The sequence below is a fragment of the Ambystoma mexicanum genome, chromosome 4q (genome assembly GCF_040938575.1).
Source record: "Ambystoma mexicanum isolate Mex_15411 chromosome 4q, UKY_AmexF1_1, whole genome shotgun sequence".
In the NCBI taxonomy this organism is placed as follows: Eukaryota; Metazoa; Chordata; class Amphibia; order Caudata; family Ambystomatidae; genus Ambystoma; species Ambystoma mexicanum.
The window spans coordinates 121,742,391-121,770,009 of NC_090928.1; the positions used below are offsets into that span (position 1 = coordinate 121,742,391).

The 27,619-nt window shown below is 46.1% G+C and overlaps 1 protein-coding gene across 3 annotated transcripts in view; it reads right to left on the bottom strand.

Moving 5' to 3' along the window:
- Positions 1-867: 867 nt before the first annotated feature.
- The window catches only part of LOC138467533 (zinc finger protein 583-like), a 667,149-nt gene continuing 640,397 nt past the window's right edge, over positions 868-27,619 (bottom strand). For all 3 annotated transcript variants that reach the window (XM_069607643.1, XM_069607642.1, XM_069607638.1), the window contains one exon: positions 868-6,995. In XM_069607643.1, coding sequence (XP_069463744.1) covers positions 6,442-6,995 — 554 coding nt within the window. In that variant the 3' untranslated portion in view covers positions 868-6,441. The remainder of the gene's footprint in view (positions 6,996-27,619) is intronic.

Below are 27,619 nucleotides of genomic sequence, written 5' to 3' on the forward strand. Positions count from 1 at the left end.
CACAATTGTACACTTTTTGCCTAACATAGTTCTATAAGGATTTGAGTGACATTATGGTATGTGTACTTTTCAAGTTAGCTTTATAAAGTAGATGGGCATGAGGAAGGGGAAATGATAAGAGGGCATGTAAGTCATGAGTATTTGCTCACAATGTGGCAAGAGAGTTTGTAATCCTGGACACCGGTGCAGTTATTTGCCCCCAATTGTGGATGATTTTCAGGCCACAATAAAGGACACATGTGGGTGGATAGCGTAACTTTTTTATCAGAGGGCGCATGCAAACCCTTGTTTTTTTTTTTAGGTTGGCAAGCTTGCTGAAGTACTTGGCTATCAGGAATTTACTCAGGTTGTCATGTTACAAGTTCAGACGCTTACCCGCAAGACCACAAGCCCTTGTTTCATATTGGAATTTTGTTTTCCAGGGAATATTTCACGACAGATTGCTGGGTTTAAAAAGTGAACACCTTTTATACTTTGCCAGCATATTAACTGGAACATTTCCTCTCGTAGGTTATTTTTCTGGTGTTCATTACTTTTTTAAAAAGTCCAATACTATTTTGTCTTGCACACTTTCTTCTAAGGCAGTGGTCTTCAAACGTTTTGATACAGAGCCCCCCTAAGACTAAGAAAAATGTACCAGGCTTGCCCTGCACCCCCATATACACAGGGACTACAAAATGTCACTTGGCTGGCAATGGTTATCGCACGCTGGTGTAGAATGGTGCCCCAAATGGAGGTGCGGGCACCAAACACTAAATTCTTTCACAATCGTATTGCTTGCAATAACCCAAATTAGATTACAGGAAAAATATGTTTGGACACAGCATTGAGAGTTTTTTGCTAGAATACAGAGGACTTGACTAAAAATAGTGTTGGATATTTATTTCCCAAAAAAACAAAACAGCCAAGATTGCTGTCCTACAGCAATGTTTGACATGAAAGTGATATTACAATTCTTCTCAAGTACAGCAACTTTGAGATTGCATGAATGCTGTCACTTGCAATTGGACAGTGGCATATTGGAGAACTAGTGTAACAGGTGGGCCTGTCTTTCAGCAGCCATCCTGTCAATATTAGGTTCCATTATTGAGACAGCCAACCGTAAGTTTTTTCCACCTCCAGCTTTAACCGATATTCTGTCTTTAGGGCTGCAAGTGCTGAGAATCCAATCACGCAAAGGTATGAGGTGCTGAAAGGTAACAGTACATAGACTGCGAATTTGGATAAAGTTGGAAACTCTGCAGACACATTTAGCCAAAATCCACCCAAAGACAATTCTTTGAGTTGGCTTTTTAGTAAGCAGTCACTTTAAAGCTCCATTAGTTCCTCCTGTTTGTCTGCTAGGAAAGGCTGAACCACCCAGTCATTCAGGTTACAATTGTCCTCTGGAAAGTATTTTTCGAGGATGGCTCTGAGGGCAATTAAATGGTATCCTATTAGTTCCAGCAACACATGAAAGATCATACTCTGTCTCCTCAATGAATCAGTAATGCCAACATCAACCCTCCTCCTCCAAAGCTCCTGCTTCTTCTTGAATGCTAATATTTTTGCATTCACAGCAAATTATGTGGTTTCTGTGCCTTGCAGAGAGGGTTAGAGAATTCAGCTCTTCAAATGTCACCAGGGTAAGCTAACAGTACAAGCCAGAGAGAATCACACGAAGACTCTGCTTTTGTACGGTCCAAACCCAAGAGAAAGTGTCTCACTTTTTTCCTCAGTTCATAAATGCGATTTGAGACCTTTCCCCTGGAGAGCGACCTGGCCTCCGTGTGAAAGAACCAAGCATCATGTTCTGCTCCCATTTCCGCACATAAGGTGGGAATGAGGCGAGATCTTGTGGGGTGCATCTTATTACAATGTACAATCTTTACAACAGAAGTCAGCACCTCTGTGAGATCATGCCATGGCTAAAGGGCTGCCAGCACACCTCTTCCCCTACAGACCCACCTTGGAAGCTGTGGTGCCCACGGCTTCCAAGGCGGGTCTGTGGGGGCGGGGAGAGAAGGGCACACAAAATAAACATACCAATGGTGGAGTGCAGGGGGACCAGTGTTGTATGATATCCGGCTCCCTGATGGCAGATTGGTGGAGCTGGTATTCGGAAATCTATGCCGAACACCAGTCCAGCAATTTGCTATGTGGGAGCCGGATATCATACAACACCGGTCCCCCTGCAACCTGCCATTTTTCTTCGGTCCCCGCTCGCCTCCTCTTCCTCTTCCCCCGTGGCCTCCAAGGTGTGGGCACAAGGGTGAGAGCGCAAGGGTACTGGCATTGCATGATCTGGTCCTGGGTCGCCTCCTCTCCCCCACACGTCCTCCAAAATGGGTCCACAGGGGCAGAGGGGAGCAGGGGACTGGGAAAGGGCTGATCGCTTTGCCAATGCCCCTCCATTGTGCGGGTGGGTGGGGGAGAAACACTTACCTGAAATGCTGCAGCAGGAAAAAACACAACCTGGACGCGCTAATGCTGGAAAGTGCGTCCAGGTTGTGTTTATTTCCTGTGCCATGGTCACGTCCCATTCTATCACATTGCACTGAGCTTATCTGATGGGGTGCCATGGTAATACATGTCTTTATGGCATGTGGCTGCGCCACACAGATTGAAGACCTCGTTCTAAGGGAAAGATCAATTGACCTACATTTGTATATTTCACTTTAAGATATATGTTCACTTACTGTGCATATATTCGTGGGTGTCAGCTTTTGATTTTGGCAATGGTGCAAAAGTACCTGGGCATATGTTATTCTTGCAGCCAGTTATATTTCTTTCCCTTTTCAGTGCTGCTTTAATGCAGTTAGTTGGGTTTGTGTAATGTATGACAACAGGCACCAAAAGACCGGTCATAAAACAAGGGGCTTGTAGCACGCTGCTTAACCCAAGTGTGTGATCCATTGCAAATAATGTAATCTCACTGCGCATTGCCTAAAAACATTGCGAGTTCTCCAAGTCAGAAATCTTTTATAGCTAACAATACCAATGTCAAAATCAGTATGTGATTGATTAACGTCTTTGAGTGATGGGTTGCAAGTGTTTTAAAATAAGAGTGCCCGTGCCCACCGGCCATGGCTAGTGGTTTGGTAGTGTTCTAATATGGACAGTGGGCACGGCCATAGGCCATGGCCACTGGTCATGTGTGGAACAAATCTACAGAATAACAAAACCCTTGAAATTCAAGGGAAAAAAACATTAGTTGCAGGTACGTTAAGGTGAGCAATACATTGTAACAAACCTTTGAAATTCAATGAAAAAACTTTAGTTGCAGGGATGTTAAGGTGAGAACTGAATACAACAAAACCCCCGATATTCAGCTAAAGCCACCTTAACTTCATGCCCCCTGTTGCACAGCCTATGATAACAATGTCGACATCACTGGTGACATTGCTAATAGCATCATATGTGACATCAATGATTATTTAAATAATGGCATCAGACATAAGATCACTCTACGTATTTACCCATATTTAGACCACCCTTACGTTTCTACATGTGTGATATTAGCATTTTAGAATAGTTCATAACAATGAGCACTTTGTTTAAAACAGTCAACAGCTAAACATGCCTCATTTCACTACTTGTGAAGCCTTCCTTTGGAGTACTTTGGTAAAAGATATCTGAATTATAAATAGTAGACTGTTTAGAATGTTCCTGTTTGTGCCAAATAGATCTAAGACATGTTCACTATAATATTATCTCAACTCTAATTATTTACTATGTTTTAAAATAAACACATGCAAATACAATTGTTTGAGTGTAAGAAAAACGTGTACATGTATCATTTTCTAAATTAAATGACAAGTGCTTTACAAGAAGCAGCAACTAAGTATTAGGATATATTTTAGGATTTCTATACATTGGTATTGAAAAAAGAGATTTTTACTCTAAATGTATATATGTATAGAAAAGAAATGAAGTTTTAAAATGCAACATTTGCTTGAAAACATCTACATAGATGTATATTTCTTTCAGTGTGTCTTTAAGTGATTAGCATGTAAAAATTGAAATAAAACACATAGGACCTCATTACGAGTACGGCGGTAACCCCACCTGTGCTTACGGCAGGTTGCCTCCGGACTCGTAACACCTGGGACATTACAAGTCCGGCGGCCCGGGAAGTCAGGCGCCGGTAAAATGTTAGTCCCCATTCCCATAGAGTCCTATGGGACTCCATGGGAGTGGGGACTCGGAAGTGCCGGCACTGTTGCTAACAGTGCCAGTGCTTCTGTGAAAAGTCTGCCTACCATGGCCGCTGCGCCCGGCAGGGTCAGACCTGTCGGGCGCAGCGGCCCCGGTAGGCAAACTCGTAGTTTGCCGGGCCGGAAACGAGGGTGCCGGTGAGTTTACCGGCACCCTTTTTTCCAGACGGGCAAACTTGTAATGAGGCCCATACTGTACAAAGTAAAAGTAATCTTTAAATTGTATACAATTTATCAATACATTGGGCCTCATTACGACCCAGGCGGTAAGTTACCGCCTGGGTCGTACCTTTACCACCATGGCGTAAACTACGTTTACATGCTGAAAAGTAAATAATAAGTAAACATGCTGAATCATCACCACGGTGGTTCCGGCTTGTATAACTATGCGCTCTTACCTTTTACATTGATCCACACGAGCGAGTGTTTCTAATACTACAATTATTCAATGTTCATCCGAATGGTTATTCCTCATTCCCGTACTCCGAACCCCTTGGAGATACGGGACGCGAGGCACTGCCACGTCAACACGCTAATTGACGTTGCGCAGTGCCGAGCCGAGGAAACCATGGCAACCAATAAAACAAGGAAGTGAACGCCGTTCACCTCCTTGGACACACGTACTTCTCGTGCTCCGACATACATTCGAGTGATCAGATAACCATTTATAGGACGCGTGGCTATATGTAGCGTTATTCTAGTATATTTACTTCAGTAATGACATACTTGTATTATACTTGTATTAAGTTACGCGCATATTCCATTCTTATTTACTTTTCTGCGCAGCATTCAAGGGAGACACTCCACACACTCGACCTGGATAAGAAACACACGGTATATTCAAGTTGAACTTCAGGTACACTTACTTTTTTAATCCTGTTTGGGCATCATTGTTAGTTTACTTAAGAAGTTTTACACACAAATCCTTTGCACTCATTTGCATTTTCTCTATTTTTATTTTCATGTTTTGCACTCCTGTTTCACTACGTCCTGTGTGCACGCGGGATGCGGTATGTATCTGCTATGTACACTACCTTTGATTCTACCCTATGTGATATATTGTGAACATTCCACGTGTATGACATTATGGACTTAATTTGTTTAACTAATTAATTGTTTTTGTGGTTCATTAGAAAAAGCATATTACGTTATGGTTTCAGCCCTGAGGAAGGAGCTAGACTCCGAAATGCATAGGCACTGTTAACCATATGTTTTTGGCAATCGACTTGGATGGTGTTGAGTTTACTATGCACATTGATCAACGCAACAATCAAATACATTTTGAATATTAATTAAATTGTGAAGAAACAATTTACAAATGGAACTCTGATTGACTCTGTTTAGAAAATAATTATATCATTCAGTTCTCGGAACAGAAGCGTGAGCACCAGTCTTGGCTGGATGGTTCATCCAGCCTCTTCATTTTTGTTTATGCCATAGATGATGTCACCAGTGATGTCATTATTGTGGTCACAGGTTGTGCAACAGGATGCGCCAAGTTAAGGTGGCCTTAGCTGAATTTCAGGGGTTTTGTTGCGTTAAGTACTCACCTTAACGTCACTGCAACTAAAGTTTTTCCTTGAATATATCAATGTTTATTGATCATAGTGATTGGTGCCTAATACTGGCAATGGCATGTTCATTTCCCATCAGTCTTTGAGCTTTGCAAGATATTTTGAGTTCCATTTGAACACAAGGGAACATAAATCTTAGTGCTTCTCACAGAGTCCTTTGCCAGGATTGAGAATCTTCTACGAAGCCAAAAACTCTCCACATAATTCCATGCTTTAAATGACAAAATTCAGGTCTCAATCTGGGTAGAAACGATTTGGTTTAGAGTGCAAGCAACACAATTATGCATTTCAAATAAATTATGCTTTGAATTAGGAAGCTATTTTCTTCTTCAAACCTCCTCTGAACTGAGTGGTCACTTTTAATCCTTGCAAGTATTGTTGCAGCATTTCTGCTATTGTCTGCACTATTTTCAATACGGCCTAGGCAAGGCTGTGCGGTATCATTTACACAGTGTATTCAAAGGTCTGTCTCACGCAAGTCTTTCTCAGGTTAATGCTGTCAAGTTGATTACATTTTCTGCATATATGGCACGTGGTAAGAAGACTCCTTTGAATCTTAATTCTTGACACTCAGCTAGGTGGGCTAAAAATTGTCATTACTGTGAGCAGAATGTCTGTACATTTTATACTTCAACGTGCTGGTTTTGCTGTGCTTTCAAGCTAGCAGTTGGTCATAGCATGTGGATTTTTTTAATGTGTGCCACAAGGTGTTTCTTCTCCCGGAAGCTGATTCCACATTGCACACATGGATAGGGTAGTTCTCCGGAATGTATTCTTTGATGAATAGTGAGACTTCCCTTCTGAGTGAAGCTTTTCTCACACTCGTCACATTGATAAGGTTTTTCTCCTGTATGCTTTGTCCGATGCCTAACTAGATGGGTCTTGCAAGCAAATATTTTTCCGCATTCACTACATTGGTAAGATGTGTGCCCAGTTCTTGATCTCCGATGCTTGATAAAACTAGTACTTTCAGGAATTTGCCAATTTGGTGTGGACTGTGATGGCATATTTGGTATGCTGAAAGCGCTTGCACATTGACCATTTAGCTCATCTTCAAATTCCTCAGCCGTTTCTGAGAGTAAGGGACTGCTAAAGTATGTCCCCCTCTGGGAGATTTCATAGATCATCCTTTCGTTGCTTTCTGATAATGCTTTGTAGGGTGCTGTCATTTCCAAACAATCAACTGAATCTTCGGTGTTCATACTGCTGCTCATGATTCTATCGCCTTAAGGAGAACAATAAGATTGCCATTATTTGCGCAAAACATTAGAAAACAGTCCTTGATATAACATTCATCAGAACGTTTAGCACTGTTAACAATATACTTAAACAAATTACAACTGTAAAGCATTTAATCTAGTTAAGAACATTTTTACAAATCCGGGTACATCTGAATGGCTTGGGATCATAAATGGTATTTCTCATGGAGTCAAGGAAATGGGTTCAGTAAGAGGTGCAATATGTTACCTTGTTGAAAACTGCAAATGCATATTATCAATTCTAAATGAACACTAACAATTTGGAGGGTAATGAAGAAAAAATGTACTTGCCCACAATCAGATACGCAGTGGAGTTATTCATCTAATAATCACAGTGAAAAGTTATGGAACGTGTACAGCCCCTCTACAACTTTCAAATACAAATGTACACATACATAAACAGACACACACAAATCACAATGGACTTAGTTTCAGCATAATATGAAACCCCACAAATTAACCATGTATTGTTCCTAAAGCAAATATAACGTGCCACAGCCATTGTTAAGTAACCGTGACCCTGTCACCTCCATGCACTGCCCATACAATCTCTCAGGAAAATCCAGCTTTGAAAATAATCTTTACAGTTCAAGTGGGCTTTGTTTTTGTTGGTCTTCAAAACAAAATAGAAGTGACCGCAACCATTGTAGGGTCGTACTGTTTTTTCTTCCCTATTTTTCTTCCTTATATACTGAAGGAATTGTGGGCATGTGCAAGCCCTTTGTGTTAGCATATGTGGCCTCATAATTTTGCATTGCAATCATACAGTGCCTTTAACATTCTCAATGAATTATTTCAAAATATGTTTTTACACTGATTTGATTTGTAGACTTATAACGCGCATATCCAAGGAAAGGGAACCCAGAAAAAACATTGCATTTGGGCGCAGGTGAAAATAATGGGAACCTACAACACAGAATTAGAATATTTGTTTTGGTAATAAGAACATTATGTGAATAAGAACGTTTTTAATTGTTTCCTAAATATATTTAAGGATTTAATTTCCCGCAGGTTTTATGGAAGAGATTACCAGGAGCGTGGTCCAAAAATCTCAAATTGTTTGTCTCCCCAGGCTGGAGTTTGAGAAAAAGGGGTTTTTAGAAGACCCTGTCCGGTAGATCGTAGGGTACGATTAGAACAAAGGCAGTGATCTTAGAAGATAGGTAGACCAGGGCTAGGCCATGAATGCACTTGAAGACCAGACATTTTCACGAAACAAAAATCCTTTTCTCCACTGAGAGCCAGTGAAGACTCCTTTGAAACCAAGAAATAGTAGATCTTCTGATTAGGTCGAAAATGTGTCCTACCGCAGAGTTCTGGGCACCTTGTAATCTCTTGAGTTGGTACTTCGGAACGCCTGTTAAAAGGGTATTACAGTAGTCCAATCAAGCATTAATCAAAGTTCCTACCACCATTGATCGATCTTTTTCTGCAATTAGAGACGTTAAAGGTTTCAGGAGTGTCAACTGAAAATCGACTGATTTAATAATCTGATTTTACATGCAGATTGCAGCTTAGACACTAACATGCCTACATTAATATCCCTGCTGTGCTCACAGCGTATTGCATGAGACCATGCCAGTGCGCCCATTAGCCCGGGCTCCTCCAAGTCACCTTTTAACTAAGTGGGCAAGGACTTTCGTATTGTCCACTGGACACTGTCTGTGGCTGGGCCAGTGGCCATGCCCTGTGGCTCCTCCAAGAGCGCCAATGAGTGACCAATGACCAATTTTCTCAAAGCATGCTAGTCTAGCATGCCCACAGCACCACAAGCCACCCATTGTGGCTATGCCCATGTCACCCATTTCATCCACGAGGCATGACCTATCTATAGCCATGTTACTGGACACTGGACCCGAGGCATGGGATTTGGACATGCCTGGACTCCTCCAACAGCCCCAATATGCCTACTCAGCATGGCCCGGGACTATGTCAAGTGGCCATCTTGTCCGAAAAGTGACAGCCCTCTGTGTTCACTGGGCTTGACCTTCAACCATGTTCCGAGCAACCTGAATGCACCCTGTGTGGCCACTGGGCATGGCTGCATGTTTTGGCACCCATAATCCATTACTTGTGCTAGCCACTTTTCCTGGGGCACAGACTTTGACCATGCCAAGGCATCTTCAAGCAACCATGCCAAACCTTTGGTTGAACTAAAAATGTCACAACCTTGTCTGCCATATCCTCTCCCTGCATAAGTATTATTATGCATACATAAGGTAGGAGCCAACCAGTGCTTGTAATGTTGTGTTAAAATGCAATACTCCTTGCTACCAGTCGCATGGGCTATCTGATGTCCAATCGACTGCACTGCAAATGCAAATGTTTGACTGTTCATTTATAAGTGCGAGTGTGCTAATGTCTCAGAGGAAAATGCTAAGTTAATATTGCTGGCGGTGCAAACACAACGAACATGCATTTGAGGATACGCTTGGTAGAGGATGGCAGTACTGGACAAGGAGGCTGCACCATTAAAACTAACATGGCTACCTAGAAAATCTAAAGTAATAGCAATAAAACAAATCTGCTTTGCAAATGCTTGTTTTGTCTTTGCACTCGGGTACTTGTAGTCATGTGTTTATCTTGGAAAAAGCAGAACCACAAGTCCCAGAAGGCAAGACAAATGCAATCCAAGAGAAACACGTTGTGAAATCTGGATTTCCTACTGTACTGATTAGTATGCAGGTCCTTGTAGTCGGGCTGGCTGCCCCCCATACCATCATCTGAAGGGAGAGCTTTCTCTCCAGCTGCTGCTGCCTTGAGGGCCAACCACCAAGGGGCAGTGAGAACCTCTTTTTTAATTTTTTATTTGTATGCAGTTCAAGAAAACTTGGACCTTTACAAAAAGTGAATTATTACAAATACACATTACATATACAAAACAGTAAAAGACTCTTCATTCAGTGAATTCATATGTTCATATATGTAAGTTCGACATTTACGGCATAATACGTTTTAAAATATTAACAGGCATGATTGGACCCGATTCTAGCAGGTACAACAGACAGACTAGTTAAAACATCAAATAAAAAATTCTAAAATCCCATTTGCAAAAGTAAAGAAAGTATCATTTGATCTCAAATTTGGTTAGTTCTTTTTCAATGTAGTCGCAAAACTGGACAAGGGCATATATTAGGGGTTTATGTTCCCCAGTCATCATTCTTGCCCAGAGTGATTCTTCGCAGTGCTCAAAATTTATATTACAGAATTTTAATAAGTTAGATCTCTTAATTCTAAAATAGGGACAATATAAAATCAGTTGTTTCAACGTTTCAAATTGTTCTCTACATGGGGAAAAAGTGACATTTTTCAGTTACTTCATGATCGATATCCTTATTCCAATGCTTTGTCCTTTCACGTGTATGAAGCACGTTTCATTTAAATCGCATGTATTTTTTTCTGTAGTATTGACACGGAACAATTTCAATATAGGAGTGTCAAGGTACACGTTTCTTAGTATATTTACAATATTCCAGATACATTTTGTACTTTCCCATTGCTGTGATAGTTTTACACCAGTCCATTTCAAACAATTTCTTCTTAGCATAGGCTGGTCTAAGTGATAGATCTTCAATTGTTATATTAAGTTCATCGAGACAATGTTGCATTTGACCGTGAAAAATATTGATCGAGGGAGTGCTCAGTAGTTGGATATTAATTTTAAAATCATAGTATAAAGAATTAGGTTTGAGAGCAGCACATTTTGGAATAATTACACAGTTGCAGCCATTTCCTTCTTGATGACAATGCTATAAGACCTAATTCATGTCTTAAAACACAATTCGTAAGAATTAGTGGGAGGTTCAGTGCAGTGTTTAAAAAAGATCCTCTACTGCAGGAGGGGGCTCCTCATCAGGGCGAGCAGAAGCGTCCACTGGAGCCTTGTTATTCATGGGCCATGTGGAGGAGTATGGCCTCGCCCAGATGAGGCCTACCCACCTGTGAAATGAAGACACAGACGGTGGTACTGGTTGCAAGAGGTCCCCGTGCTCACTGGCATTGTGACATGGGTGGCCTACTTTTATTCCTTCTGCCTTGTGACCTACTACGTCACAAGGTGCTTAAAGGGACATACACCACACTCCTCCTTTATAATGAAATGACAAAAACACATTTTCATATCGGTCCACAACAGGTGGAAACAAGTAGTCTTCACATGAACGCATTTGGAATGAACAACAGTACTCAACTGACGAAATGCGTACTTCAAGGGAGATTAACCTCAAAATCATTCAGGTAATCTGGCTGCCAGTGGCGTTCTCTCACAGGGTAAGCCTTCCGCACTCCAAATTTTCTCAGCTCCGACTCGTGCCTCCCCCTTATTCTGTTAGGCCGTCTTCATCATAGCTGGATAATGGTTCTTCTATATTAGATTCCTCGCTCTCGAGGCCTGGCCATCATGGGGGATCCAGTCTCCTTTGATTGGTTGTATTGTCATCGCTTCCTTCTCCGGTTCACCACTTCATCCTTCGGAAGAAGCTGGAGTTTTTCACTATGGCTCGGCCATCTGAGACATGACAATAGTCCCTTTTTCTTCTCCTTCAGATGTCTGGATAGTATCAGCACCATGTCCCCTACTTCAAGGTGTTGATATTGCAATCCCCTTCTGATGTTTTTTCTCTCATTTACTCTCCTCCTTTGTTCGAGCACAAGTTCTTCATTGATCACTCCAGGACTATGGATTGCATGATCCGGCAACAGTCCTCTTGGGCATCGCTGGAAAAGAGCTTCTGTGTGCGGTATCCAAGTCGAGCAGTGCTGAGTGGTGCGGTATTCTGATAAAAACTGGTACAGGTTCCCGCCGTTCGCATTCACCATGTTCGTGTGTGATGCAGCATACTTTATTGAGGGTCCTCATCATCCGCTTTGCCTCACCGTTTGCTCTGGGCCATACCAGTGTTATCTGTCGGTGTTGTACTCCCATGCTCTGGAGATATTCGGAGAACCCTCCACTTTGGATGAACGGGCCACTTTCTGTGCAAATTCCGGCAGGGAGTCCGTGGATGGCGAATATCTTATCCAGAATGGGCGCCACATCTTCAAATGAGGTGGATTCTATAAATTCCACCTCCAGATATCTTGACCACTGGTCCACAAGGACTATGAAGTGGGTGTCTCGGCAGATGGACCCAAAGTCCATGTGTATTGTTCCCCAGGAAGTGTTGCTGCGGTCCATGGATTCGATCTAGGGTTCTTATTGGCGGGGCAGTGCGGCTTGACGCCACAAACAGGCACGGACAAATTCCTCCACCTCATCTTCGAGACCTGGAAACCAGACTTTCATCCGGAATCAAGTCTTGGTTTTGGCCACTCCTAGATGTCCTCTGTGTGCCAACTCCAACACCCGCGGCACTAGACTAGAAGGGATTACCATTTTCGACCCTCTGAGGACCAGGCCGTTGTCCATGAACACTAGCTCAGTTTGCACATGCCACCTTTGTTCAAGCAATCTTTTTGGGACTTAAGTGTGCCTTTTTAGCTTCTCCAGAACTTGTTTCCATTGCCTACGGGTCCCAGCTGACTGTAATAGCCGGAAACATTAATCATTTGCTGACGCTTCCTGTACTTCAAGGGACGTCGAGATAGGCGTTGCTGCCACCATAAGGGTATGCAGAAATTACTCTGTCTCCGTTGCTTCATCGTCCTCTACCTGTTCCCTCATCTGCCCTGGGAGTCGCAAAATGTTCTCTGCAGCATTAGCATTACCCAGCGGGTACACCAGCACAGGTCATATTCTTGCAGGGCGAGTAGCCACCTCTCGATCCGAGCAGGTGGTTTGGAGGATGAGCCAAACATGATTGAGAGAAGGGGTTTGTGGTCGGTGACCACTGTTACTGATTTGCCATGTACATAAAGGTGGAAGTGTCTGCTGCCCCAGAGCACTGCCAAGGACTTGTGCTCTATTTGCAAGTATCTCTGTTCCATGGAAGAGTGCTCTGCTAGCAAAAGCAATAGAATGGCCATTCCTACAGTCGTCAGGCTGCATCAGCACAGCCCTGAGACCAAACAAGCTTGCGTCTATGATGACTTCTGCCTTTCTATTCGGGTCACAAAATGTCATGGTATCTTTCAAGGCGGTCCATCATCAGTTGCAGTCTTTCTTAGTGAGATTACGAAGTGGTTCAGACATGGTCGCCAGTTTATGTATGAATCTTCACATTATGTGACCATACCAAGAAAACTGCATACTTATGAAACGTTAGAAGGGGGTCATGCCTCCTGGATGTCCTTACCTTTTGCGGGATCCAGAGAAATCCTGTTTTCTTGAAATACGAATCCAAAGTATTCAATTTTCTTTTGCAAGAATGTGAATTAGTCTTCATGCAGCGCGAGTCCCAGTTGCTGGATGCGTCACAATACGTTCCCCAGCTTCTCCAAATGTTCTTGTTCCGTGCTGTAGTAGACCATGATGTCACTTATATTGATGGCTCCTTTTAGCCCTGCCAGTGCTCCGCGGATCATTTTCTGAAACACTTCAGTGGCTGAAGAAATGACAAAATTGAGGCGCTTGTATCTATACAGTGCTCGGTGTGTGGTAAACGTGGTAATGTAGCAGGAAGCCGGGTCCAACACCAGCTGGTGATAGCCTGATTTTAAGTCCAGTTTTGAGAAGAATCTTGCCCCCTGTAGGTCAGCTAGGATGTCATCAAGAACTGGGGTGATTTATCTTTCTCTTTTGATTGCTCTATTTGGGAGACTCATATCCACACATATGCAAAGGGTGTCTGGTTGTTTTGGTTTGCTGGCAATCATAATCGGGGTCAGCCTTTCTACCTCTTCAGTAATGTCCATGTTGACTAGGTTCTTGAATTCTTTATCGACCATTAACCTTAAATGGAATGTCACCTGCCTGTGCTTTAATGCTGTCGGCTGTACAGATGGGTCAATGTGAAGGCAAACTGGATCTCCTGTGAACGTTCCTATGTCTGTGAACACCTTTGCATATCTAGTCAGTAGGGATTGAATGTCCTGTACCTACACTCCAAGTTCACAATATGCAAGGCCTCTGCAGTGGTACATCCTAGTAATGTGACTGTGCTCACCTTGTGACAAATAATCTTGCTCTGGCGGTGGTGTCCTCATGTCGAACAGGTGCTATGTAGACACCCTCTAGTTGCAGTGGTACCTCTGCCCGAATGTATATATCCGTACCTGTGTCTATCTTAGGGGTGGAGCATCTGTTACTCTGCGGTAAAGTTAGTCTACCATGATGCTTACAGACGCCCCACTGTCGATCAACACAGGAATCTGGGAGTTGCAGATGTGGATGGTACCCTTTGGATGGCGTCGTTTTGAAGCTTTCAGCTCAGACATGCTGGAGATGAAGGACACATCATCTGTCTCCTCCTTTACGGGCTGTTCTTCGTCCAGGTGTGGCTGTTCGACTAGTGCAACTTTTTTCGCGTCCGTCTATGAGAAGGCTCTCTTGAGCCCGCTTGTCCTCGCAAAGTGTGTCAACGGTGCTGGCACATGGCAGACTCAGACAAACTGGCGTGTTACTCTGCATGTCCCGCAGGTGTGACATGTTGCTGGGCAGTCGTTAAGAGTGGGGCAGGTCGTAGCCACAGGCGGGCCATGGGAAGATCGCATTTCCTCACCTCTCCCTCTTGTTCGACGGCAGACGTTTTCTGTTTTGCGGAACTGTTCTCGACCTATGGTGCAGGCTTCTTCCAGCTTGGTCACTTTATTGGCGGCAAACATCTTCTCCGCCCTGACATCCGCCAATCTGTGGGAGCGTCCAAGTTCTAGGATGCCGACTAAGATTATATATGGTTCTCGCAGTATTTGTCGTCTTATTTTAACGGATGCGCATTCTTGAATTATCCGTTTACGCATTCCATATCTTCATCCGGCCATGAACATGTTGTAGCCATTCACCACAGTCTGCAATGATGACAGGCGATTGCCCTTCTTTCTGCAGAGCTTTTCTCATCAGAGATCTCTCGTAGTCAAGATTTGCCATAGGTGTGAAATATTCCTAGAGTGTCGTCTTGGCTGCATTAAATGTCCTGTCGGCAGCTCGTAGAGTTTCAAAAATGTTGCAAACGGCGGGACCAGTCGAGTAAAGCATAACTGACTTCTTCCCATCATCATTGTCGCTGATAAGAACGGCCTTACTTCTGCACCCTTACATAAGGAGTCAGTCAGAAATGGGATCTGACCTGGTTAACACAAACTCTGGGACCCTTACTATTACCAAACTTAGTGGGTGGCTAGTATCTCTCTAGTATTAATGACGTAATCCTAGAACCTGGTGAAACACAATTAATACCAACAGATTTAGTATCAACCCCCCACCCCCTTCGGGACTTTCCTCAGGTTGACCTTGAAGTCGGGCCTGGCATGGAAGTTTGGCTTGCATGTAATTGACCAAAAATTTAGAGGGGACATCAATATACTACTACAAAACAAACAAACTTATCATGTTAAACCTAGAGACAAGGTAGACCGAGGTATATTAGAAAAAACCCTATTTCCCAGAATAATAGAGGCAATGGAACTAGGTGATACTGAGAGAGGAAGTAAAGGTTTCAGGCAGGCAGACTTGAAACCAGTAGTTACCCCTGAGGTGAAAAAGGTTTCCTCTGCCGATGACGACACCAAAATCATTCCTGATTTAGCCTTCGCCCAACGGAATAACCCAGCATTAACGGAGGCCTTCCTCAAGGTTATTCCTGAGGAAGAACCAAAGAGGGTTATTTTTTCCCTTAGGCGTGGGTTACTATACAGGGGTGATGTCAGACCGATGGGACCCCTCGCTCCCAAATTGTGGTACCATGTACCCATAGGAAAATGGTCCTAGAAATTGCACACACCCACCTTACAGATGGACATTTAGGGGCCGCCAAGACACAGGCCCAAATATTAAATAGTTTCTATTGGCCTGGGGTGTATGCAGAGGTCAAAAATGTTATTCTCACTTGCTCCGTCAGAAAACCAGTACTCAAACTCCCCCGCCAGTTCCTTTACAACCACTGGGCCAATCACACTGGGCCAATCACACAAGAGTGCGACTTGAGTTGCGCCAAGGCAACTCAGTCCAGAGTGCCTATTCCCCCCTCCCACACATCCTGTAGACCCAGACAGAGTGCCACCACTTTTGGAGGCTTCTGTGCAGAAGCCCGCCAAAAGTGGAACAAAGGGCTCGACTTGGGTTGGAGTTACAGAGGCGAACACAAACACCATTTTAAAAACGAGTCCTGGCAAAAAGACCTTTACAACCACTTCCCGTTATTGATGTCCCTTTTTCAAGACTAGGAATGTACATTGTTGGCCCTATGGAACCTTCCAAACTAGGGAATCGATATATATTACAGATATTAGATTATGTCACCAGATACCCAGTGGCCTTCCCTATGAGGTTGAGTACTACACAAAAACTCCTCAAACACCACCTTCCCTTCTTGTCCCGAGTAGGGTTTCCTAAAGACATCCTAACAGACCAGGGAACCATTTCTATGGGCCAGCTCATGGCTGAGATGAAAGATGTTCTACAGATCAAGACCCTTAGAACTTCAGTCTATCACCCACAAACTGGTGGACTAGTAGAACGATTCAATAAAACCTTGAAAACAGTGCTTAAAAGGTTGGTTGAAGCAGATGAAGAAATTGGGACACTATGATACCATGGGCCCTATTTGCTATTCGAAAAACCCTGCAAGCCGCTCTGGGATTCTCCCCATTCAAGCTTCTGAATGGGCGAGACCCCAGGGATGTTCTGGATATGCTTAGAGAAACATGGGAAAAACGGGAAGAGGCCAAGTTACCCTTATCCCAGACCACCCAACGTCTAAAAGAACATATGGCCAAAGCCAGATCTATAGTTCACTCCCATTTGAACAGACCCCAAGAACGTCAAAATGCCAAATATGGAGACAGCCAGGGGGCGCGGAGCATGCTAGATGTGTAAAACCAGTGCTCCTCCACCACCGCAGGGCCTAGTGTCTCGGCCCAGTTGTTAGGCAGAAACCTGTGCAGTTCCCTTAGGGACCACTGCAAAAAGTTTAAGACTACAGGTGTTAGCAGTAAACCCAATTGGTAGCAGTCTGCACCACCCAGATTTACCTGGTAGCTGTGGCTGAGCAGTCAGACTTCTTTCAAGAAGAGTTAGGCAGTATATAGAGTATACACAATAGGGCTAGAAATACAATAGTACAAGCAAACACTGACCAGAGCTTTGGTATAAAAGTATATAATTATTTATTTAAAAACACACATGTAAAAATACACTGGCACCAGTGGTCAAAGTGTACAAAAAGAAGTAGTGGAGCTATGTTCTCTGCTGGTCTGCCCCGCTCCCCACAAACCCCATCCCTGCACCCCTCCCACACAGAATCTAAAGCCCTAAACAAACACACCTGCTATTTATGGGAATGTGCAGTGCAGTGCACCGAAGTGCAAGCTTCAACTTCTTCCTACACTTTTATTTTAAAATGAAACTATCCCGGAACGGTTTGTTTTTTAAAATAAAAGTATAGGAACGGAAAAACTTAAAATGAAAAAGTATAGGAGCACCGCTCCCGACCGCTCCTGCCCACTTTGACCTCTGACTGGCACTAATATGTCAAGCAGGTTCAAACACAGTCACTAGAAATATATATACCTCCCTAATTAATTATTCGACGAGTCTAGGTTAAGACACCACTTATTTAGCAAAGCAGAGGTGAGCGTGTAACCATAGATGGCACTCCAATAATTTGTTTAAAAAGGGAGAGAAAAGGCAGAATAGGAAAATCACACAGTACCAACACTTTTAAAGAACCACAGCAAGTCAAGAAAGGCAGGGTCTACTGTATAGCAAAAAGATCATAGGCCAGGCTCACTCTTGGAGACAGCAAGGCGGAATGTGCCCAAGATCACACAGTGGAAATGCACTCAAAGTCTTTGCAGGAAAGTAAAAAAGAGGTTGGATCAAGTTAGAAAGGTAATGTTAACGGGTCCAAGGTCACCCCAGGATAGAGAGTCAAGGATTTACGGGACACCTTGGACAGTCTGTTGCAAGGGAGACCAGGCGGGACACAGTACCTGAAGTGGTGAGAAAGCTCCAGCGGGGGCAGTTGTTCCTGGCAGCGGGTGCAAGTTGGGGCTTCGTCCATGGGAAGAGAAGATCTCGACGTGGAGGAAAGCTGGAGGTCCTTGCACTGTCAGGGAAGAAACCAGCCGCTGAGTTTCCCGGTTAAAAGGTACTACCCTTTTATTCGCGGTAGTGGTGAAGCGTGGCTATCCGGCCGCGGGGTGCTTGGCACGGGCGATTCGACCACAAGACGATCCAGGAAGGCGAAAAAGGTGAACTGGTTGGTTCCACCAGCTCAAAGGGAAGAAGATTCTCCTGGAAGAAGATCTTCTCTGTCGTCGGGAAAGTGGTGAGTTTCGTACAGCAGGGCTCCACCAGTGGTGTCGTCGTTGTAGATGGCTCAGCTTCTCCCCTCTTCGGATTCTTTAGGTCTTGTGGCGACTTCTGAAGTTCCAGTCCCCAAAGCCCTGCTTTTATGCAGCAAAATTCCCCTTTCATCAGCCTAGCTGTCAATCAAACATGCTAAGTGGTGAGCCGGGCAGCACACCACTGGGCCAATCACACAAGAGTGCGACTTGAGTTGCCAAGGCAACTCAGTCCAGAGTGCCTATTCCCCCCTCCCACACATCCTGTAGACCCAGACAGAGTGGCACCACTTTTGGAGGCTTCTGTGCAGAAGCCCGCCAAAAGTGGAACAAAGGGCTCGACTTGGTTGGAGTTACAGAGGCGAACACAAACACCATTTTAAAAACGAGTCCTGGCAAAAAGACGCAACCGGGGAATATATATTAAATAAATAACCCAGCGGTATCTTTAACATTGCACCAAAAAAGTGGTGCGTTTTAAATGAATGGGAAAATCCCATTGGAAATGTTCCGGTGGAATATTTCGCATGGTAACCACTGCCACCAGCCAGAAACTCGACAAGGGGGAACTGGACAGTGCCCCCTTGGAAAACAGACCCAGGGGCAATCGAAATACCCCTACCAGTACTTTCACAATATGATGGTTTGTACTGGTTCTGTTCACAATTTAAGACTAGTAAAGTCAATGGTGACTTTACATGCCCTGGGAGACAGTGGTCAGTCCAAGGGTATGGAGTCTATGTTTGGGGGTCACTATGACACCCCTGTGTTACTGCACTGAGGGTGCTGTGTAACACATATACCAAAAACACATGAAGCCATATGGAGTAAAAGACCCCATAGCCCATAAAACACATTACATAGTCCAAGGACATTCTCAAATCATGCCTAAGAGTGGGAGAAAAAGAGTCTCACTCTTAGCAGGAGAAAAAATGAAACCCCAAAAAATCCAGCAAAGCTGCTGGGGGACTCACTAGGTTTGGGAAATTAGCCTTAACAGAGAATTCTCCCTAACACCAGTCCCCGGCCGGGAGTTTGGAGTGGTGCTGGCGAGGACACGAGCCCCGTGGGACCGGCCCAGCGAATAGAACGCTCCCTGAAAGCCAACACGGCCCGGACTTGGATCGGAGCCCCGGTCGCAGTGCGGCAGAGAGGACACCTTCCCTGAGGCCGCGCGGCCGAGTCCCTGGGGCAGCACGACCCACAGTGCCCCCGGCCACTGGGAGACCCGCAGCAGAGCTTGAAGCAGCGAGACTCCATCCCTGCAGCCGCAGCCCAGGACCGGAGCTCCGGGGGCTCCCCCGTTGTCCAAAGCCTCGGGAGGAGGGCGCCAGAGCACGTGCCCTGCTGTGTGCAGGCGCCGCACAGGCCCAAGGGCGGGAGGCGGCCTGGCGCGAGCCCCCACTACTAAGAGCCACTCCAGTGCGGGGTCCCAGAGTCTCTAGGCGGATCTTTGGGAAGGCTCAACCGGCGGCACATCGAGAGCTTCCAATTCCGCCTCCTGAACATGGAGAACCACACGGAACTGAGCTAACGGTGAAGGAGCCCAAGCCCAGCGGACGGGCCCTGCGGGCGCAATGTACGTGTGGCGGGCCCCGGTGGAGGCCGGAAGAAGGTGAGGAGTGCACGGGGGAGAGCTGTGCTGTGAGGCCCAATTGGTGGGGGTTGGCCCTCCCCCCTTCTTGGAGCCCTCCGGGCTCCGATCAGAGTAATCCGCTCCGCAAAGTCAATCTGGCCTCACCCCCTGAAAGACTACAGGCCTCTCTGGGACTTTGCAGCGGTGAAACACCTGGTGAAGCAGGCCCCAGCCGCATACACTGCGCCCCTCATGAAGTCCAGAGCCACCTCCGGGGCCCCCCACCTGCAAGCTCGCCATCCCGGAAGCAAAGGGAGACCAGGACAATAAGGGGGAACTCTAAGACAGGGTAAGGTGCGCATGTATATTACCCCCACTCCAAAGTGCACCAAGGGGACAGAGCTCTGGAGCAGGCCCAGCCCACAAGCGCAATCCGCTCTCTCCAACGCTTCCACCGGTCCCACGTACCCCTCAGCGAACCACACAGAGACACCATGCCTTCAGGTGATGACCCCCCCCCCGCAGTGCTAACGAAGGACAACCTCAAGGACATACTCCAGGAGATTAAAGCAATCCAAACGGACATACAAGCCTCAATAGTTGATCTCAGAGGGAGAGTGGATACGCTGGAAGAAAGAATGGAGGGAATGGAAAACAACCAACTCCAAACAGACCTGTTGGACATGAAGTACGAAGCAAGGCTAACAGATTTAGAAATCAGAGAGGAGGACATAGTCCTGAAGATGGACGACTTAGAGAACAGGGAACGACGAAACAATTTGTGCAACACGGGTGTGGCTCAGTACAGAGGTGAGACGGCCGCAGACGTGGGAAGGAAAGTCCAAGGCCTTATTAACCAACTCTTCACACTCGAGGGGGGAAAGGAAGTCCAGCTGGAAAGAGCTCACTGAGGGGGAGGCGGGTGGCCCAAGATCCATCGTTGTGCGCTTTCTCCGCTACAGAGAGAAAATGGAGGTTCTTGAGAAGGCAAAAAGGCTGGAGAGCTTCTTATTCGAAGGGGATACGATCAGAATTTACCAGGACCTCTCGGCCCTCACGCTTACCCGCAGAAGAGAGTGTCACCCACTCACCCAGTGGCTCAATAGTCAGGACATACAATACAGGTGGTCCTTTCCATTTGCCCTATCATTCGAACGTGCTGGAGTGGACTATAGAGTGACTAGCGGCAAAGAAGCCTCCCAAGTGCTGCAGGTACTCAAAGGTGATACCCCGGAGGATGGAAACAAGATGAATGCACAGGTAACCCCAGACACCAGGAGGGAGCCGGAGGGCCCTTGGTCCACAAAGAAGAGGACAAAGGGCAGAAGGAAATTTAAGAAACTAAACACCCCCACAATGGAAGCCGAAGAGGATTAGGTGGACAAAGTCTCACCAATAGAGTATTCAAGAGATTGAGTCAAGTAAACCCCGGCCGGGGACACTGAGCTCTTCAGGGGAACTGTGGTGGATGGACTCACATTCACCCTGGTGGCTTGCCCGTTGGCAGGTGCCACAAAGAGGAGGGAGAGGGGCCAAGGGGTAAGGGAAGAGGTTGGGGTTAGGAATTCTTGGGTTCAACGCAGTCTTAAATCCACTTGGGAACGGGGCAGCATGCATAGGTCCGTGAAGAAGGTGCACACAAGGCAAGGATCCAATGGCAGTCGATGAAAAGTAAGGGCCGTGTCGAGTCATTGAGGACAGGCTCGCTCAACGTAAAGGGTCTGAACTCCCCAGCAAAGCGCTCCCTCCTGGGGAGGGAAATGAAGAATGTTAAATTGGATGTTCTTTTTGTCCAGGAAACCAGAACGGTTAAGGGGGAGGAGAGGGCCATCCCGGGAGCACAGGTGGGCCAGTCCTTCTGGGCATCCGCCCACACAAAGCGGGGTGGAGTCGAGATCATCCTACATAGAAACCAGAGGCTCACGGAGGTATCCAGGTGGGGAAGGGAGGGCGGCAGATCCATGGTCATATCGGGTAACCTGCACAACTCCAGAGTCTCCCTAGCAGTAATGTACTATCCCAATGTGGGCCAGACTGAATTTCTCAAAGAGGCAATGGGAGAGATAATGGCCAAAGTTGAGGGGCTCTTATTACTGGGTGGAAACTTTAACATGTGGGCAAATCGGGAGCTGGACCACAGTGGAGAGGCCATCCTGCTAGGCAGCAGAGGGGGTAGACCACAGGGGAAATTTCGGGACCTGATGTGCGGCTACGGACTAGTGGACACATGGAAGGAGCTACATCCGGCTGGAAAGGGATACACCTTCTACTGGGGAGACCTCAGCATATCAGGTCTGAAGCCCAGGGAATCCCTATGGAAATGCAACAACCTCTTTGGGATGCGGTCTTTAAGGAGGAGATGGGAAAGGCGATCAAAGAATATTTCGAGCTGAATAACACGGGCGAGGTTAACAGACACAGTATGGGAGGCGGCAAAGGCAACCTGGAGAGGTATATTGATTGGAGAAGGGGCTTCCAAAAAAAGGACCAGGACCCTCTTGGCCCATAGGCTACGGGCAGAGATAATAGCGCTAGAGAGATCTGAAGGGAAGGGAGACAAAGAGAGGGAGAGGGATCTGGGTGACGCAAGAGAGAAGAGGCAAGAACTGAGAGAACTGGAGATGGGCAAAATCATAGCGGGCCTCCAACACCTGTGTCAAAGGTATTATGAAAAAGGAGATAAGGCTGATGATATGCTGGCGGCCAAACTCCGGGGCCAGCGGATGGATAGATGGGTGGCAAGGATTTCAAGCAGGAAAGAGAGGGGGTAAGATCTGATCCCGAGAGTATAGTGGAGGAATTTGCTGGGTTCTACGAGACTCTTTATGGGAGGGAAGGAGAGGTGGAGGCGGAAGCGCTTGGAGCATACCTCGATGGAGTAGCACTGCCTGTAATCGATCCCTCGGAGGAATTGGCCTTAGACGCCCCAATAACGGGAGAGGAGGTACTCAAGGCAATATCGGGAATCAAGCTGGGTCGAGCCCCAGGGGAAGATGGGTTCACTGCAGGGTTTTATAAGGCCTTTGGGGGCCTGCTGGCGGGGTTCCTGGCAGACCTATTCACCAACATTATAACGACAGGGTGGGCACCCCCATCTTTTGGCAAAGCACTGATAACGGTGATCCCAAAGGAGGGCAAAGACCCGGCAGACTGTCGGTTTTACAGACCAATCTCCCTCCTGAATGTGGACGCAAAACTGTTCACCAGGATTATCGCCACGAGACTGGACAGCCATATGCCGATACTCATCCACTCCGATCAGGTGGGCTTCATACAGGGAAGACAGGGCGGACACCCTCTGTAAAACCCTGCATCTCATGAGGGAAGCAGCCCCGAAGGGGGACAACCCTGTCTTGGTGGCCATCGACGCCGAGAAAGCGTTCGACAGGGTGGACTGTGGGTTCCTACATGGAGTCCTTGTCAAATTGGGTTTCGGTGAGGGAATCAGGCAAGCCATTAAGGCCCTATACGCAGACCCTTCAGCTAGAGTTACGGTTAATGGGTGCCTGTCACGTATATTTAGCCTCCAAAGGGGGACGAGGCAGGATTGCCCCCTCTCCCCACTCCTGTTCGCCATGACCATGGAAATACTCGCGGAATATCTCAGAGGTTCCCCGATGGTTCGCGGTATTGACGTCGGAGGTCGGACCTTTAACTCGGCCTTTATGCAGACGACATACTGCTCCACCTGAGGGAACCCACTAGATCTGTTCCAGCCGCCCTGCGGGTCATCGAACGCTTTGGTCACTTCTCAGGTTTCAGGGTAAATATAGGCAAGTCAATGATTTTCCCTTTTGCCCCAGATACAGATAGGAACCTGACAGAGTTGACTCCTCTTGGTCTGGGGATCAACATCGTTAGGCCCCATGAGGAATTAAGCCAGGCAAATTACCCCCCGCTGTTTGACAAATTATTCAAAGACATGGAGACATGGGGAAAGAGGCAAATCTCGTGGGTGGGTAGAAAAAAACGCCATAAAGATGAATCTCGTCCCCAGGGTCCTGTATGTTTTCCAGATGCTCCCCTTGGAGGCCCCAGAAGCACTCCTTAAAGAAGCCAAAATGCGCATAACGAAATTCGTATGGCAGGGCCAGAGACCCAGAATAGGATATGAAACCCTCACCCTCCCCAAGGATAGAGGGGGGGTCGCCCTCCCAGATTTGCGAACGTACCACAGAGCAGCCCAACTCAGAGCCCTGGCCCCTCACCTCAGAGAGGATCCCAACAAACAATGGGTTTTTCTTGAAAACTCCCTCCTGAGCCCTGTCACTGTGGGCGAATGGTTATGGGTCCCAATGAAAAAGCTCCCAAGAAGAATTAGGGAACACCCGATACTAGTAACAATGTGGAAGGCACTAAAAGGGAAGGGACACGGAGAGATGGCGACCACTTGGCCCTCCCCTCGGAGCCACATCTGGTCCACACCAGTATTAGAAGAAATCCCATGCCACGAACACTACCAGTCCTGGTTTGACGTGGGCCTTTGCAGAGTTGGTCAGCTGGTTAGAGAGGAGTCCTTTATAAGTATCCAGGAGCTCAAAGAGGCACTGGGAATAGGCAGGTGTTGAGATAGGACCGACACCGTAAGGAGTTTAACAAAAGGCTTTATTTAAGTTAAACTATGCACAGGCAGCAGACGCACCTTCAGCTTAAGGTACTCAAGGCAAACTGTCTGACAGTTCAAAGCATGCAGTACATACACATTCCGAGAGAATCCTGGGATGCAGGAGTTCTCGGAATGTGTATGCATGAATGGAACACAGCATAATAAACCTCAAAGGTCTGTAACACATATAAACAAAATGATATGACATTTAAACCTAACAGCAGGCTCTCCCCGCTCCTCTACCTAAGACTTAAGGCAATTCTAATGAAACCAAAACTAAAGCCCGATATACAAAGAAAACTCACTCCAGTCGAGAAAATCTTAGACACCCATGTAGTAATGAAAGGGCTCATCTCACTCCTCTATTGCGCCCTCTTAGCCCCCCGGGAGGGAACCACCAAAAGCCTCCGAAGAAAATGGGAAAGGGATCTGGGCTGTGGAATCGGGGATGGCCTATGGGGGCCACTCTGTAGTAGGTCATTTAAAACATTGATCTCCTGCCAATACAAGACGCATGCCATTAAACTTCTACACAGACGGCAGTATGACCCAATCACACTTTCGAGGATGTTCCCAGATGTAGTACTGCTGTGCTGGCACGGATGTGAGGAAAGAGCCAACTATTGGCACATATGGTGGTCATGTGGGAAGGTCCAAACTTACTGGTTAGAAGTGCTCAGCTGGCTTAAAGAGGCGGGAGAGGGGGGAATTCCCACAAGACCCAATTTTCATACTGTTTGGTCTGCAGCAAAAGGACAAACACTGGGAAACATTACCAGACCTCTCACACTCCCTACTGTTGGCAGCCAGAGCGGCCCACGCTAGAACATGGAAGAGGCCCACCCTCCCCACGAGGAGAGAATGGGTGATAATAGCCAAAGACATATACGTTATGGAAAGACTCACGGCAGCCTTACACGGTTCAAGTGCCCAGACAGAGATGGACTGGCTGCAATTCCAAGAGGCGTTTGGCAAAACAGGGGACACGCCCTGAGGCCCCCAGGTGCCCTTGGCCCGAAAATAGGCCCCGACATTGAACAAATGAATCCGGAACTAGGAAAGCCGGTTAACCACTAGTGGATAAAATCCTGGTCGAAGCTGCCTAAGCCATATTGCATGAACAACCAGACTGAATCTCCTGAGACATTAGGTGAGGTGGGTGGGGGAAGGTTGGGGGAATAAACGCAGGGAATAATGGCTTATAGCTTGATTTGTTGTGGGTGTTTGCCTAAAGGTTATGTTTGGAATACTAACGCTGTTACCTTGAAAAATCAATAAAAATGTATTTAAAAAAAAAAAGCCAAATATGACAGGAACACCATTGCTCGATCCCTTTATATTGGTCAAAAAGCATTGGTACGCCTTCCCACCTCAGAACATATAATGCTTTCCCGTTGGCATGGTCCCTATGAAGTTTTGGAACAAATGGGACCATGTAATTATAAAATTTACAACCAGATAAACGAGCCAAAACACAGATGTATCACATCAATTTCACATCAATCTGTTGCAGTAGTGGAGGGTGGATCCAGTTGAAACAACTTCTGTGGTGATGGACAGTCCCCTGGTCGACGAAGTAGATGGAATTAATGTAATCCCTACCGATCTACCACCTAGTAGGAAACAGGATATACCAACACTGTTAGATCAGTTCCCAAATGTCTTTGACAACGAACAAGGAAGTGTTGAAGGTTTTTTTCATTATATCAGTACTCCTCCTGATAAACTTGTCAATCTAAAACCCTATCGGATACCAGAGGCCCGTAGAGAAATAGTCAGACAAGAAGTGGAGAAAATGCTGGCTTCTGATATATTAGACCAATCATAAAGTCCCTGGTGCTCGCCAAAATAGTCTTAGGGCCTCATTACACGGTAGGCGGTAACCGGTACTGGTAAACCCTTACCGCCTTCCTATGAGGTCCCTTTGCGGGTTGGAGAATTTAAAGCCTGCTTTTTGCAGGCGTTAAAAACCAACCCGCAAAGGGACCAGGGAGCTAATTACGGTACCGCAATTTGCGGCACCGTAATTAGCGCCTTCCCCATTCCCATAGAGCCCTATGGGGCAAAAATGGGAATGGGGAAGGGCAATGGGGGGAAGGGGGAATTACCGCCCCACCGACCTTGGAATAGGGCGGTAATTCCCCTTTCCATCAAGGCGGTGCCGGTATTTTACCGGCATGGACCAAGGTGGTCCACCGCCATCCGTGTAATGAGGCCCATAGTAGCAAAACCGGATCAGACGTGGAGATTATGCATTCACTTTAGAAAGTGAAATACATTTTACATGTTCGACAACTATCCTATGCACATTACCTCTCCACGATTGATCTAACTAAGGGCTATAGGAAATTACCAGTAAATCCATCTGACAGAGAAAAGACAGCCTTCTCCAGACTCGTGGGACTATCCCAGTTTGAAGTTCTGCCATTTTGTCTCCACGGGGCAACCGCAACCTTTCAGAGATTAATGGATCAGGTCCTACAACCATTCTCTGGGTTTTACAGGGCCTACTTGGTTGATATAGTCATTCATGGTAACACTTGGGAAGAACACTTAAGGCATCTCTGAGTTTACCAGAGCTCTGAGGAAGGCTGGGCATACTGCCAACTCGAAAAAATGCCATTTGACACAATCAGCTGTTAGTATTTGTATTTTTTTGGCAGCAATGGACCCCTGCAACCCCAAGCAGAAAACATTAGAGCAGTACAGGAGACACCAATACCCACAACCAAACGAGACCGAAGAGCCTTTCTCGGCTTCGTGGGGTATTACAGACGGTTTCTTACCAAACTACTCTTACATCCCTGTTTGCCTTACCGACAAATTAAGGAATGCAGAACCCCAAAAACTTAAATGGGATAAACCCGACCAAGCCTGTTTGATCACATTAAAATCTATCCTTTGCAGTCCCCTGGTATTAGAAGTACCCAATATTGCCAAAGAATTTCTTCTTCAAACAGACGCCTCAAAGTTTGTCCTAGGAGTCGTGTTGTCTGAGGAATATAAGGGAATAGAACATCCAATACTGT